Raw genomic sequence first — 15,444 nt, 5'->3', positions numbered from 1 at the left:
TTTTTTCTTAGATTGAATAGTTTGGTACCATCAATAAATTTCACTATGGAGCTGGAGAATAATTGTACCCTACCTTTTTTGGACTGTCGCATACATAGATGTAACAATAGTCTCAAGTTCAGTGTATACAGAAAGCCAACGAATATCTCGGCATATGTCCATTATTACTCAAACCAAGGCAACAAAGTTAAGAAATCTGTATTTACTTCTATGTTTTTAAGAGCATTTCGAGTCTGCAGCCCTGAATATATTGATGACGAAATAAATGGGATTAGAGCAATAGGTAAAAAACTAAAGTATCCTGAAATTGTGTTAGATGATGCCCTAAGAACAGCAAAAAAGACTTTTTTTGGTAATGATAACAGAAAAAACTACAACACACAAAATTTACTTGTACTACCTTATTGAGATTCTTTTAAAGAAATTCCCCAATTGTTGAAAAACTTCAATGTAAATGTAGCATTTAAGAGTAAAAATACAATAAAACCAGCCTTAATAAAGAATTCTCCTGACATTACCAAGGGATGTGTATATCGTATTCCATGCAATGCTTGTGAAAAATACTATATTGGTCAAACTGGTAAAGCCCTAGAAAAGAGAACTGAACAACATAAGAAAAGTGTCAGGTATGCTCAAGATAATAATGCACTCTTTGCTCACGTTAGAGATAAAAATCACCCTATTAATTGGTCAGGTGCAAAGAAATTGGTTCATTCAAATAACTTAGTGGAAAGAAACATCATAGAGTCCAGTTTCATAAAAGAAACCTTTGAAAACAACTTGAATATTGGTCATGGAATGTATAAACTCGACGCCTTTATATGTAAAGAGATTTGTAAGCTATATAAAAAACATTAACCACTTAATGTAGAATTGAATGTATTGTGAATAATTAACGTCGCTGTGAAATTAATATTTAGACCTAAGCTACCATTCATTAAAGGAAACAATTATTTTATATAGTATGCATAAGTATATTGGCACTATATAGTGTTATGCTAGATATAAGTATTGATATATACATGATTATATGTTTATGATATTAATGTTGTATATATATAAATGTATATATGCATATGTATGTATGTATATGTATGTATGTGTATATGTATATATATGTATATATGTATGTGTATATATATGTATGTGTATATATATATGTATGTGTGTATATATGTATATATGTATATATGTGTATCTGTATGTATATATATATTTGTATGTTTGTGTATGCTTTGCTTATGTATTTATATAGATAAGGCTACCGTGTTTTCATACAAATAAACTGTACTGAAAGTAAAAAAGAAAAAACAAGAATATACCCGCCACTAGAAATGACCCTTTCTGGCAGGTGTCTAATGAGCTTGGGGACTCCTCCTACTTAACACCTGACTCAAGCCCAGGTAGCTGGTAAGGGAGTGTCATTGTCCTCTAAATCTCTATATGTATGTTCGTACGTTTGCTTTCCCTATAAAATGTAAAGAAACCTCTCTCAATAAATCAGTCCTCTGAAGAAGTATCACGAAACTAGTCAGGACTTAAGCGTATATTTCGTATTTTCATTTTCCCTGTGGTTCTTCTGCATATATATATATATATATATATACATACCCGTATTTCCCGTCTCATAAGACGCACCTTTTTTCACGAAAAATGCCCCCCAAAATCACCCTGCGTCTTAACAATTAGGAAAAAGTTGTATAAGAGAGTTTAACACCCCTCAAACACCCAACTATTGACATACAAGCACTCAAACTGACGAGATAGAATATAAACCTACAATTATCATTCATATGTAATAAATTCATTTATTTTTATATTGCACTTCCTTTAATGAAGTACAATAGCACATTTTTTTTCTTTTTGGTAATCAGCTGATGACTGGCTAACCCCCTTCTACAAGCAAACATGCTAACTAATGGTCTCATAGCGGACGACGCTATGACATATTAGTTGTTTATGCAGTACATATCTATTTTCTCATTCTTGTTGATATTTTGTAACAAAGCAATATATCAATAATGACTTTGTTTCCTGAGTTACAAAATAATACAAACAAACACTTGCTGAATACGACCTTGGAAAAAAACTTCTGTTTGTTGATTGCAGTATTACCAATTTGCAGAAAAAGTAACTACCCCGAAAATCACATAAACAGTAGCAAAATTATTCCACCTGAAAGAATATCTAGATTTCTTTAATCAATAATTACATTTTGTGTGAAAATTTATAGGCTATATGAGAAATTTTGGAAATATTACTAGAATTTTACCCCTTTAACAAAATTTTATGAACCTTTGGCAGCGATGCTTTCATGTAAACAACACTTGAAACACCAAACACTATGACTAAACGTGAAGTTGTGGTGGAAACTACGACTGCTTTAGTGGTTACTTATATGAATATGTAACAAAATTGGGATAATCGGCATATAGCTGATAAATATTAACTCAACCATTTCATAATTCACACAAAATAAGAAAAGTTACAGTGCCAGACAATAATCTCGCTAGAGTCCATGACTAAGAGGTTTTTAAAATCCTCATTTTTTTTTTCTAAAACTGCCTCGCTTGTAGCGTCTTATCACACGGGAAATACGGTTTATACACACACACACACACACACACACATATATATATATATATATATATATCATTTCAATTTGCGTTTAAAATATATCGCCTTTATATCAAAGAGTAATTTCATAGTTCTGCTATGTATTCATGACGAATACTCACGCAAAGAGTGATTAGAAACAGGTGTCGACACCAAATGATAAATGGAGAAGCGTAAATGCAGTCTTCCTGTTATTCGAAAAACTAACTGGAGCTCAGTTTGAACACCGCTATGATATTGTGTTTAATAATATATATACATATATATATATATATATATATATAAATATTGTGTATATATATGTATATATATACGCATATATTTATATTTATTATTCTGCCTGCAAAAAAACATAAGTACATTAACAAATACACACACACACACACACACACACATATATATATATATATATATGTGTGTATTTGTTAATGTACTTATGTTTGATTGCAGGCAGAATAATAAATATAAATATAAATATATGCGTATATATATATTTATATTTATATATAATATATATATACTTTTATATATACTGTATATATATGTATATACAGTATACACTTATATAATCATATATATATATAATATATATATATATATATATATATATATGGATGAAAATCAACACAATATCGTATTCAAATAGAAATAAATTTCTACCTCATACTTGGGATCGAACCCTAGCCCCTTCAAATGAAAGGCCAGGCGGCATGGTTGGAAGCGACCTGGCTTTTTATTTGAAGGGGCTAGGGTTCGATCCCAAATATGAGGTAGAAATTTATTCATATATATATATATATATATATATATATCAATTTCTGAATGGGGATACCTTAACGTGGTGAAGGGTTTGCGTATCTCCATAATCAGCAAATCTGCATTATAATAGTCATAGCCAGCCATTATAGTGTTGGTTTGTTGTGGGCAGTCAGACAAAAATCTCCCACCATAACCAATCACTGGCCAAACCTCAGACATGAATTGACAAGTCTGAGGCCTTTGTCCTACAGTGGACCAGAAACTGTTATATATATATATATATATATATATATCTTCACCTATGCCTATAGACGCAAAGGTCCTTGGTTAGATTTCGCTAATCGTCTCTATCTTGAGCTTTTAAATCAATACTTCTCCATTCATCATCATCTACTCTATGCTACATAGTCCACAGCCATGTAGGCCTAGGTCTTCCACTCTTTTATTGCCTTGTGGAGTACAGTTAAAAGTTTGGTGGATTAATCTATCTTTGGAAGTGGGAAGAGCATCACCACCATCTCCATCTACCCATCACCATGATCTCATCCACAAACGGCACTCGAGTAATCTCTCTTATAATTTCATTTCTAATCCTGTCTTACCGGCCAATTCCCAATATTCTTCTGAGGGCTTTGTTCGAAAAAATCTGTTGAATATTGTTTCAATATCATACCACGAGTCATGCCCACACCGTAACACCGATCTCACTAAACTGATATATAGCCTGATTTTTTAAATGTAATTTCAAGCGATTTGATTTCCAAATTCAACTCAACCTAGCCACTTGCTGATTTGCTTTTTTTCAATCTTTCATTCAACTCCAATTCTAAAGACCCTGTATTAGTGATCATAATTACTAAATATTTGAATGATTCTGCCTCATTCATCCTTTCTCCTTCCAATGATATTTCATCCTCAATTGAATACTCATCATCTCTCTCTCTTTCTTCTCTCTATATCGAGCCCAACCTCATGTGATATTTCATGCAATGTGGTATGCAAGCGTTGCAAATCCTGAGGTGTTCTGCTAATAAGGATAGCGTCATCAGCATATACTAGGTAGCTAGTTTCCTATTTGCAATCCAATCCAATCCTTTTCTACCATCGCAACTGTTTTATGCATTACAAAATCCATGAGGAGGACAAACAACATACGTGACAACACATTCCCTTGGAGTACTCCGCTGTTCACTCAAAATTCATTTGATAGGACTTCACTAACATAAACTTTCCACTTACTATGCTCATGAACAGAATTAATCAAATTTACATATTTAAGCGGAACTCTATAACACAGGACTCTCCACAATATTGGCCGGTGCATATATAAATTTCTATACATACATACATACATACATACATACACACACACATATATATAAATATATATTCATATATATATATATATATATATATGTGTGTGTGTGTGTGTGTGTGTATGTAAGCAAAGTATGTATGTGTGTGCATGTACGTATGCATATATACAGTGTATATATATATATATATGTATGTATGTATGTATATATATATATGTATATATATATATATATATATTATTTGTGCGTGAGTGTGTGTGTGTAATGATGCGAATAAATACACCTTGACAAAAGGGACGAAGAGTGAACACAGACGTCATAATCTATTCACAAGTGCTATCGCCATTGGTTGCACATCTGTGAAATTATTAGAAATATAATTACCCTTTGTCGTAGGATGTTATTCACCATTTTTTCACAGTATAGAAAAAATATATTTAGATAACTCCTCAACTTTGGATAAAACATTTGCAATTACACCAATAAAGAAATATTTCAAGAAAAATTTGGCTCATTTCTTCAACTACATTTTATCAAATTACCCTTCAGCATCTTGCTTTAAAAAAATAGTTATTCATACTAACATTATTCAGAACAAATTAGTTGGGACCAATTCTGATGTCAATGTAAAGAACAAAGTAGATATATAATTCAGAGATTTATTCAGATGGGGTTGCGAGGTTCGTTATAGTATTATGTACAGTAAAGTACTCCTCAATCGAGAATTTTTTATGAATTATTTTAACTTGATAACGAGGAGAGAAGATATCTGTTTTTTTTTCTCAATCTATGATGATAAAACTTAAACACAATTAAATAAAATATATGTAAAAAAAAAAAAAAAAAAAAACTTTCATCGAGAAATATCCCAGGCGTCTTTAGCATTCTATTCTGACAATTATTTAAAGAGGAAATTATTACACCAAATGTAACGTAGCCGATCTATTTTGACAATATATGCATTCGGCCAAAAAATGAAATTAAAAACATATCCATAATGAAAAAAAGAAATTATTACAGCCTACCGTTTTGGATTGCCTATTACATCGAGTTAATATACAGAAAACCTACCAAGATTTCTTAATGTTCACTTTTATTCTAACCACAGCAGGTGCTAATATTTTCTCTACTGTTTGTATGTTTGTTCGTTACCCAAAAGTAAATGAAGTAAATTTCTATACCTTCATATCCCTTCTATTGAGTTTGTATCGAGTGAACTAGAACTAGTCAGGATTTTGTTTTATTTCTCATTGTAATTCTCAAGCGAGTCTGTGGAAATCTGATCACTGAAAATATTATCTACCTTCCATTCGTCAACAAAACATAGATGCGAGTTTGGAGTGACAAGGACACCGGGTAAAACGTGTTGAAAAAGCTAAGCCATTAGAGGACTCGCACATACTGTATGTATATATATATATATATATATATATATATATATATATATATATATATATATATATATATATATATTTCCACTAGTCGATTCATCCACCTCATAATTAGCACGTTGTATCATTTTCCTTTTATTTGCACACACACTCTTGCGTCCTCCAAAATGAAGACATTTTCTTCCCAATTGTTTTTTTTTTCCATTAGTCTTCTTCTCCTATCTCCTGGCATCTTTGGATTATATACGACCTGTAGTCGTCCATTCTTTCATGTCCAAACCACCTCACGATATTCGATACATTGTCTTCGCCTTTTTTACCAATTTTACGTTTCTCCACGTTTTTCAGTTTATCAATTCTTCCTATTTCGTATATACTACGCAAAAAAAGTCAATTGTTGAGCAATCTTTTGCATAGATCTGATACCTGTCTTGATTAACCTCTTCTGTGACTTACTCATATCTTTCGTCAGCTTTCCCTCATCCTTCATATTTATTCGCAATTATAACCACCCCAATCCTTTCACCCTCCACACAAACACAATCGTGCGTATGTATACATATTGTAATAGATCTGACATCTCCGTTGTTTTCAGCAAAATTAAGACTTTTCTTTCAAATCTTCTTGGTCGTTTTATGTAGTTCAGTTAGAGAGTGTCTAGGAATTATTGTCATAAAGCAATAAAGCCAACCCAACTTACAGGGTATAATGTGTTAATTCACTTGCAAGTTACCCTAGATATTTTTCTTTCCCTGTCTCCCTTTCTCGAAGTTCTACATTGCCCAAACGTTCAATACCCTTTATACGTGGTTCTGATAAACGCACAATTCTTTGCGGTATATCTTTGGTGACTGTTACTTTTGTGAGATGGTGTGACAGGTCAAACACGAGGGATAAAAAACACTACTTATGATGTACTCAAATTAAGATGATTTCTTCTTACTCGGTGGTTATTCCTCTTCTATATGTAAGGAATCCATTTGATGGCGCTTCTTATATGGTTAATTCAATACTCTACAGTAGATATGTTCTGTAAGAATAAGTGCGCCTTTGGAAATAACAAAAATCTCATTACCACCAATGACATTAATAATAATAATAATAATAATAATGTGACGATTTAAAACCAAACTTTGCGAATTAATCATACATCAGGCCAATCCATCAATGTTTCCGTTAAATATCAAATTGCATTCAGTTACAATATCAATGAAATATATGGGATATATATATATATATATATATATATATATATATATATATATATATATATATATATATATATATATATATATATATATCACAATTATAATTCTAAACCCTAGTAGATACAAGTAGGAAAGTTATATACTTTAAATACAATCTGGAGGCTCATTGTGAAGTCACGAGATTTATCAGACAGAAAGACAAATACACTTTTGACACTCCCCCTCGGTCTAGCCAATCACCAAAGAATATTCAGCGTCTTTAGCCAATCACAAAGCAGTACGACAAGGTTTCCTGGAACACGTCAGAGACCCTCCCCCGAGATAGCCAATCAAAATATAGTTACCAGGATGACTTGATAAGAACAGGGTTGGGGTGGAATTTTCTTTAAAGCGATGGAATGAGGAACAAACTTGATTGTTTTTAACTGACAAACTTGATAAAAGCAATCAAGGATCTATCCTTAAATTTGAAAGAAAAAGTATCTTGAGGAAATTATCTCTTATGAAATCAACCGCAAGGAGTGAATGGTGAAAATGTGCTGATATCAAAAGTTATCATAAATGGCTGAGTGGTGAATACAGGATAGCATACAGGTCATGTTGATAAGTCATTATTAAAGTTGTCTAAAATCATACGTTATGTATAAGCTTGTAGAGAGAGAGAGAGAGAGAGAGAGAGAGAGAGAGAGAGAGAGAGAGAGAGAGAGAGAGAGAGAGAGAGAGAGAGAGAGAGAGAGCCTTACCTTATTGCCTTATTTTTTGTTTGGGTTCCCCCAGGTCCCTCAGTGTGAGAGAGAGACTTGGAATGACTAACAAAACAAGGATATACGATGATGACCCAACCTCTATAACCTCATTATGTACTGAACATAATATACATATATTTATGACATACCGGTAGGCATAGGCAGTTAATTCGCTTCTGCCTAAAAACTAATTATCTCGTGGTATTTATCTGTAATATCAATAAAACCAGAACATCTTCAACCGTGTAGACCAAGGTCTATAGAATACTTTCTATAGACCTTGGTGTAGACAATAAATCTACATAAATTTTCCGTAACAGTATAAATACAAGAAAACTTACAAATTACCAAACAGCACACTATAAACACATCACCATTCATAAACATCTCAGTAACTCAAGCAGCTGTCACTCCCACAAATTTCCAGAACACTTACCATTTTCCTCTTCGTAGCGTAGGAAGCCAATGGAATCAAAATATTCGACGGAGATTGGTGTAATACTGGGAGACGGAGTGCAGGGGAAGATGGGCCGAGAAGTGGTCCTAGTGAAGGAGCCAAACGCCTGGTAACCACTGAGCAGAAGACGGTTAGGGCGCTTCTAGTCAAGGTCGACATGTCCCGCAGGCGCTTTGACAGGAGAGCTATTTCGCATTCGTAAACATGGCGCAGTCACTCAGCAAACCTGACATTATACAGAATTTCAGACATGAAAGTAACGATATTAAAGTAAACTCTTTTATTACCTAATGCCTTCACAGAAGCCAGAAACTTGTACGATCATTTCAAATTATCGATAAAACTAATCGTAATATGAAGAAATTTATTTGTAAATGTGAGGGATCTATTTTTCTTGAGTTGCATTAGAATAAAAAAAAATTAAATGACACCTCACAAAATCAACAAACAACCTTTTTTATTCAACGAATAAACGATTAAAAAAAATGCCGGTTGTATGAAGTTATTCCATTCCATAAATTTTAACACCAAACTATGTACAGTATTTTGTATTATTAATTTTGATATAGACAACAAACAAGTGGGATTTTTGGCTAGTCCCCCCCCCCCACACACACACATATTATTATTATTACTAGCCAAGCTACAGCCCTAATTGGAAAAGCAAGATGCTATAAGCCCAAGGGCTCCAACAAGAAGTATAGCCCAATGACGAAAGACAATAAGGAAATAAATAAACGATGAGAAAAAAATTAACAATAAATCATTTTTAAAAAGGTAACATCAAAATAGATATTTCATATATAAACTATAAAATGACTTATGTAGCCTGTTCAACATAAAAACATTTGCTGCTATAATAGTTTGAACTTTTGAAGTTCTACTGATTCAACTACCCGATTAGGAAGATCCTTCCACAACTTGGTCACAGCTAGAATAAAACTTCTAGAATACTGTGTAGTATTGACCCTCATGATGGAGAAGGCCTGGCTATTAGAATTAACTGCATGCCTAGCATTACAAACAGGATGGAATTGTCCAGGAAGATCTGAATGTAAAGGATGGTCAGAATTATGAAAAATTTAATGCAACATGCATAATGAACTAATTGAACGCGGCGCCAAAGATTAATATCTAGATCAGGAATAAGAAATTTAATACACCATAAGTTTCTCTCCAACAAATTAAGATGAGAATGAGCAGCTGAAGATCAGACAGGAGAACAATACTCGAAACAAGGTAGAATGAAAGAATTAAAACATTTTTTCTGAATAGATTGATCACCGAAAATCTTAAAACGTTCTCAATAAGCCATTTTTCTGTGTAATTGAAGAAGACACAGACTAATGTGTTTCTCAAAAGTAAATTTGCTGTCGAGAATCACACCTAACATATCAAGTCGTACAAAGTTAAAGAAACATTATCAATGCTGAGATCCAGATGTTGAGGAGCCACGGTCCTTAACCTACTTACAATCATACTTTGAATTTTGTTAGGATTCAACTTTATACCCCATAATTTGCAACATGCACTGAATTTAGCTAGATCTCTATTAAGGGATTTAGCAACCCTAGATCTACATTCAGGGGATGGAATTGATGCAAAGAGAGTAGCATCATCCGCATATGCAACAAGCTTGTTTTCTACGCCAGACCACCTGTCATGTGTATATAGTATGAAACGTAATGGGCCAAGAACACTACCCTGTGTAACACCAGATATCACATTCCTACACTTAATTTGGTGCCCATCAACAACAACTCTTTGAGATCTATTACTTAAAAATTCAATAATAATGCTAAGAAACGACCCACCCACTCCAACTGTTTGTGTTTGAAAACAAGGGTCTCATGTTTAAAACGGTCAAAGGCAGCACTAAAATTAAAGCCAATCATACGAACTTGCTGACCAAAATCAAGGGATTTCTGTACAGCATTGGAGATTGTAAGAAGGCATCACATGCTCAAAGGCCCTTACGAAAACCAAATTGCAAACTACAGAGCAGATGATTACCTTCAGCAAACCTATTATGATGTTTTGCCAGAAGACGTTCAAAAACTTTAGATAATATGGGAGTTATGGAAATTGGGCGGTAATCAGTTGGACTTGAGCTACCAGAAACACATTTACATAGTGGAATAACATTACCAATTCTCCAACAAGTGCTAAAAGCTCGTCTTCTTGTTAACTTGCGCAAAATAACATAACTCTGGAGCTAAGGAATTTGCAGTCTTTATAAAAAACAAAGAAAAAATACCATTTGGGTCTACACCTCCATAAGCATCAATGTCCATCAACAGAACTTTAATTTCAGGAGATGGAAAAGCTAAACTAGTTAGTTTAGCCTCAGGAAAACAGGAATGAGGAAGTTCGAGTTTCTCATTAATCTGTTTACTGTCAAACACATCAGCCAAAATGAGTGACAGAGCCATCTGGTTTAAACAAGAGAGGAACTGTTCCATCTACACCAAAGAGTGCAGATTTAAGGGTAGTCCACCACTTTTGTTCCTAGGTTGTACTTGAAAGGGTTTCTCTTATGGTTAAAGTGTACTCATTTTCAGTTGAAGCATAAACTCTCTCAGCAAAAGCTGTAAGCTGAGTATAATTATTCCAGGTTAAATCAGATCTGTTACCCTTCCAAAGAAGATAGGCCTCCTGCTTCTCTAGAAAGCACTTTTACAATTATCATCGAACCACAGTTTGTCCTTTATTTGGTACCTTAGCACACGAGAAGGGATACACCTATCAATTATGTTGACTAGACTCTCATTTAAAGGGACAACAGGATCAACACTACAATACAATTATGATCAATTCAGGTCTAAAAGATCATACAAAATCACATTCCAGTCTGCTGAGATTCCATATAAATCTTACAAGAGTAGGATATATCAGGGAAAGGCTGCTCAGTTTTCACTATTACTGAAATCAAGGCATGATCAGATGTCCCGACTGGAGAATCAACCTTACTTGTTATAACGCCAGGGGAGTCAGTGTATACAAGGTCCAAGCAGTTACCAGACCTGTGGGTAGCTTCACTAATGATTTTCTCCCTACCCTGATTCAGAGGCAAAGTCTAAAGCTATTAAGCTATGGCAATCGGTAGGAGAAACAACACTTAACCACTCCCTATGGTGAACATTGAAATCACCAAGTAAGACAAAAGAGGCCTTTCTATCATCTTGTATCTTAACCATAATGGTAAAATGACAATCGAAGATAGAATCATCCATAGGCTATCTGGATTCCGATAGATTGAAAAAAAATTGAATTTGTTATGCCTTCCACAAACTTTTATTACCTGAATCTCATAACATCTACATTAATAGCAGGACTTATGAGAAGCAGTGTACTCAGTCCTAATATATATACGTATCATCATCTACTACACCTATTGATGCAAAGGGCTTAATATATAGGCTACACACACACACACACACACACACATATATATATATATATATATATATATATATATATATATATACTTTATACGCACATATACATATACATCAATGTATTTAACATACGTGTGTACATATATATATATATATATATATATATATATATATATATATACACACACAAACCCAAACACCTTTTTTCATTGAAGGAGGTAGTCCCAGTATTTATTCTAGAATCTCAGCAAGTTCATACAAGCCAGGTTTCTAGCTCTAAGCCCCTTTTCTGGACTCCAGAATTACTGGTACTCATTTACATGTGAATGGGCTTCTGAGCATTAGCTGCCATTGAACATGGTAAGATTAATAGACTAAGTTCCGAACCACTTGGCCCTACCATCCATGCCTCATCCCCGAGCTTTCTGGGGTGGTAGGGTGGTTTTGGCGGATTCTGTCAACCTGATTATTCCCTCACTGGTGCTAAGCCAGTGAGAATGGATGGTACAAGAAACTACTTCTCTAGGACCTGAGAGGTTTCAGATTTAGAGTATATTGAAGTACATCAGCCAGCCTAGATTTAAGCTCTGGACTCGCTCTCATACAGTCATCGCTTGAGTGTTCAGGCTGCATTCATCTCATCTTCACCATGTCCGTCTTCTGTGTTCCCCGTGCTGATTGAAGAACCTTCGCAAATCCTTGGTAACTTTAGGGAAAATATCTCTTCATACGGGCTGCCAGGGCTAGCCCGTGTCCCACACAAGAGTGGGGCCATCTAAACCCACCAAACTGCACATCAATTTGAGTTTGGCTGATCACAATGCCAAGCAAGGGGTTATGCCAGATACCATACAACATAATGGTCATTTCTAAATTCATACTTTAAGTACTTGATCATACATGGACACCCTGTGAAGCAACACTTCAACAGCATAACTAACTTCATACAACTACACAGATGGACCACCTAAAATATATCAAATCCCTTACACACACAGCACCATTCACTTCTATCTTGCAACCACCAAAGCTTCATGGATACTGATGACCTATTCCAATATATTCTTCATAGTTAGTCTAATACTTTTAGGCCTTTTCTCCCTTTTCATCCTATCACTTTTCGTTAACGCACAGTTATTAAGTCCTTACACAAGATCAAACTAACTAAAAATATTCACATCAATCCCTTCACATATGTCATATGATTATGCTTTTAGCAGTTCATCTGCATTTCTTCACATTGTCATCCTATCAATTATTTTCTAGACTACATTATATGCTCTGCAAACAAATAATTTTCAAATAAACAGTTTAAGCCCTGATTATCTTATTTGTATTTATCATCACCGCTTCTATCATATACACATAAAATCTAGTTCAACATTCCTTTTAAACATTACAACCTTGGCTTCAATAGACAATTCAAGTCTCCTATGTTTGACAGTAAGCAGAGTAATTATAAATTTAATCTTCCTCATTCCTGCTTTTCCGAGGTTAAACTAAATAACTAGTTTAGCTTCTTTGTCATGGGAAATTATAGCTCTCTTGATGAACCTTGATGCTTAAGGAGGTATAGCCCCAAATGGTATTTTTCCTTTGCTTTTCATTAAGACTGTAGATTTCGTAGCTCCTAGGTTATCAGTTACTTTCTGCAAGTTAGCAAAAATAGGTTCTTTTACAACTTGGAGAATTGGTAATGTTACTCTATGTAAATGTGTTTGTGGTAGTTCAAGTCCAACTGATTATCGCCCCAATGGCATAACTCATATAACCCAAAGTTTTTGAACGTCTTTTGGCAAAATGTCTAAATAGGTTTGCTGAAGGTAATCATCTGTTCCTTCTTACAATCTTCAATGCCGGACAGAAATCCCTTGATTTTGGTCAGGAATTTCGTATGATTGGCCTTGATTTTAGGGCTGCCTTTGACCGTGTTAATCATGAAGCCCTTGTTTTCAAAATCAAACAGTTGGGAGTGGATTGATCTTTCCTTAGCATCATTATTGAATTCTTGAGTGAAAGATTACAAAGAGTTTATGTTGATAGGTACCATAGTGAATATAGGAATGTGATATCTGGTGTTCCTCCAGGTAGTAATCTTGGCCCATTACTTTTCGTATTATATACTGTACACGATGTGTGGTTTGGCCTAGAAAACAACTTCATTGCATATGTAGATGATGCTATTCTCTTTGCATCAATTCCATCTCCTGAATGTAGATCTGGGGTTGCTGAATCCCTTAACAGAGATCAAGCTAAAATTAGTTCATGGTACAAATCACGATGTATGAAGGTGAACCCTAACAAAACTCAAAGTACAGTATGATTCTAAGTAAGGTGAGGTTAGTGGCTCCTCCACGTCTGGATCCCAGCATTGATATTTTTTTCAAACTCTGTAACTTTTAAAATTTTAAGTGTGATTCTTAATAGCAAATTTACTTTTGTGAAACACCTTCGGTCAGCCTCTTCTTATATTGCACAAAAAAAGTGGCTTATTTAGAAAGTCTTTTGAAATTTTTCAGTGATCAATCTATACTGAAGTGTTTTAATTCTTTCATTTTGTCTTCGTTTCGAGTACTGTTCTTCTGTTCTAATCTCATCTTAATTTGTTGGACAGGAACTTACAGTCAATTCATTTTCTTATTCCCGAGCTAGATATTAATCTCTGGCACCGTCTGTCAGTCAGTTCGTTATACAGGTCGCATACGATTTTTCATAATTCTGATCATCCTTAGCATTCAGATCTTCCCGTACAGTACTATCTTGGTATGCAGTTAATTCTAATAGTCCTGCCTTCTCCACCATGAGGCTTAATACTACAAAGTAATCTAAAAGTTTATTTCAGGTTTGACCAAGTTGTGGAATGATCTTCCTAATCAGGTAGTCGAACCTGTGGAACTTCAAAATTCTAAACTTGCAGCAAATGTTATGTTGACCAGGCTGCCAGGTATCTTTCTTATATGTCTGAAAGATTTGTTTCAATGTTGTTACTGTTCTTAAAATATGATAATCTAATTGTTCATTACTTCTCTTGCAATTTATTTCCATTCTTCACTAGGCTATTTTCCCTGTTGGAGCCCTTAGGCTTATAGCATCATGCTCTTTCAATTAAGGTTATAACTTAGTCTGTAATAATAATAATAGCTAGAAAAGCACTCCAAGTGCAGACATCCACCACGGCAGCTTATTTTTCAAACTAGCTTGCCTTCCCCAGAATCAATTTAGATCGTAGGCGTATTTGAAGTCTGTAACAACTATGTGCCAACTTGGCGTTAAGGTTAGGGATATTCGGTCGACCTTTTGCTCAACCTTGACATTTGATCTAGGACTTTCAAAATTGAATTACGTCCACGTCTCAACATAACAATTAATCCCTGGAAGTTTCACTACTCTATGAGTAAAATTGTGGCCAGGAAGTTGCTCACAAACAAACAAACAGGGGCGAAAAAATAACCTTCTCCCAGTTCCGTTAGCAGAGGCAATAATAATAATAATAATAATAATAATAATAATAATAATAATAATAATAAATATAATTTTCTTGCAAACACCCACA

The 15,444-nt window shown here is 34.2% G+C and overlaps 1 protein-coding gene across 1 annotated transcript in view; it reads right to left on the bottom strand.

Moving 5' to 3' along the window:
- Positions 1-15,444, bottom strand: part of LOC137644620 (pterin-4-alpha-carbinolamine dehydratase-like) — a 41,777-nt gene that overhangs the window by 14,045 nt on the left and 12,288 nt on the right. The window contains exon 2 of the mRNA XM_068377576.1: positions 8,473-8,719. Coding sequence (XP_068233677.1) covers positions 8,473-8,652 — 180 coding nt within the window. The 5' untranslated portion in view covers positions 8,653-8,719. The remainder of the gene's footprint in view (positions 1-8,472; positions 8,720-15,444) is intronic.

Source organism: Palaemon carinicauda, chromosome 1 (genome assembly GCF_036898095.1).
Source record: "Palaemon carinicauda isolate YSFRI2023 chromosome 1, ASM3689809v2, whole genome shotgun sequence".
Classification (NCBI taxonomy): Eukaryota; Metazoa; Arthropoda; class Malacostraca; order Decapoda; family Palaemonidae; genus Palaemon; species Palaemon carinicauda.
This window is presented reverse-complemented; position numbering and strand designations above follow the sequence as displayed.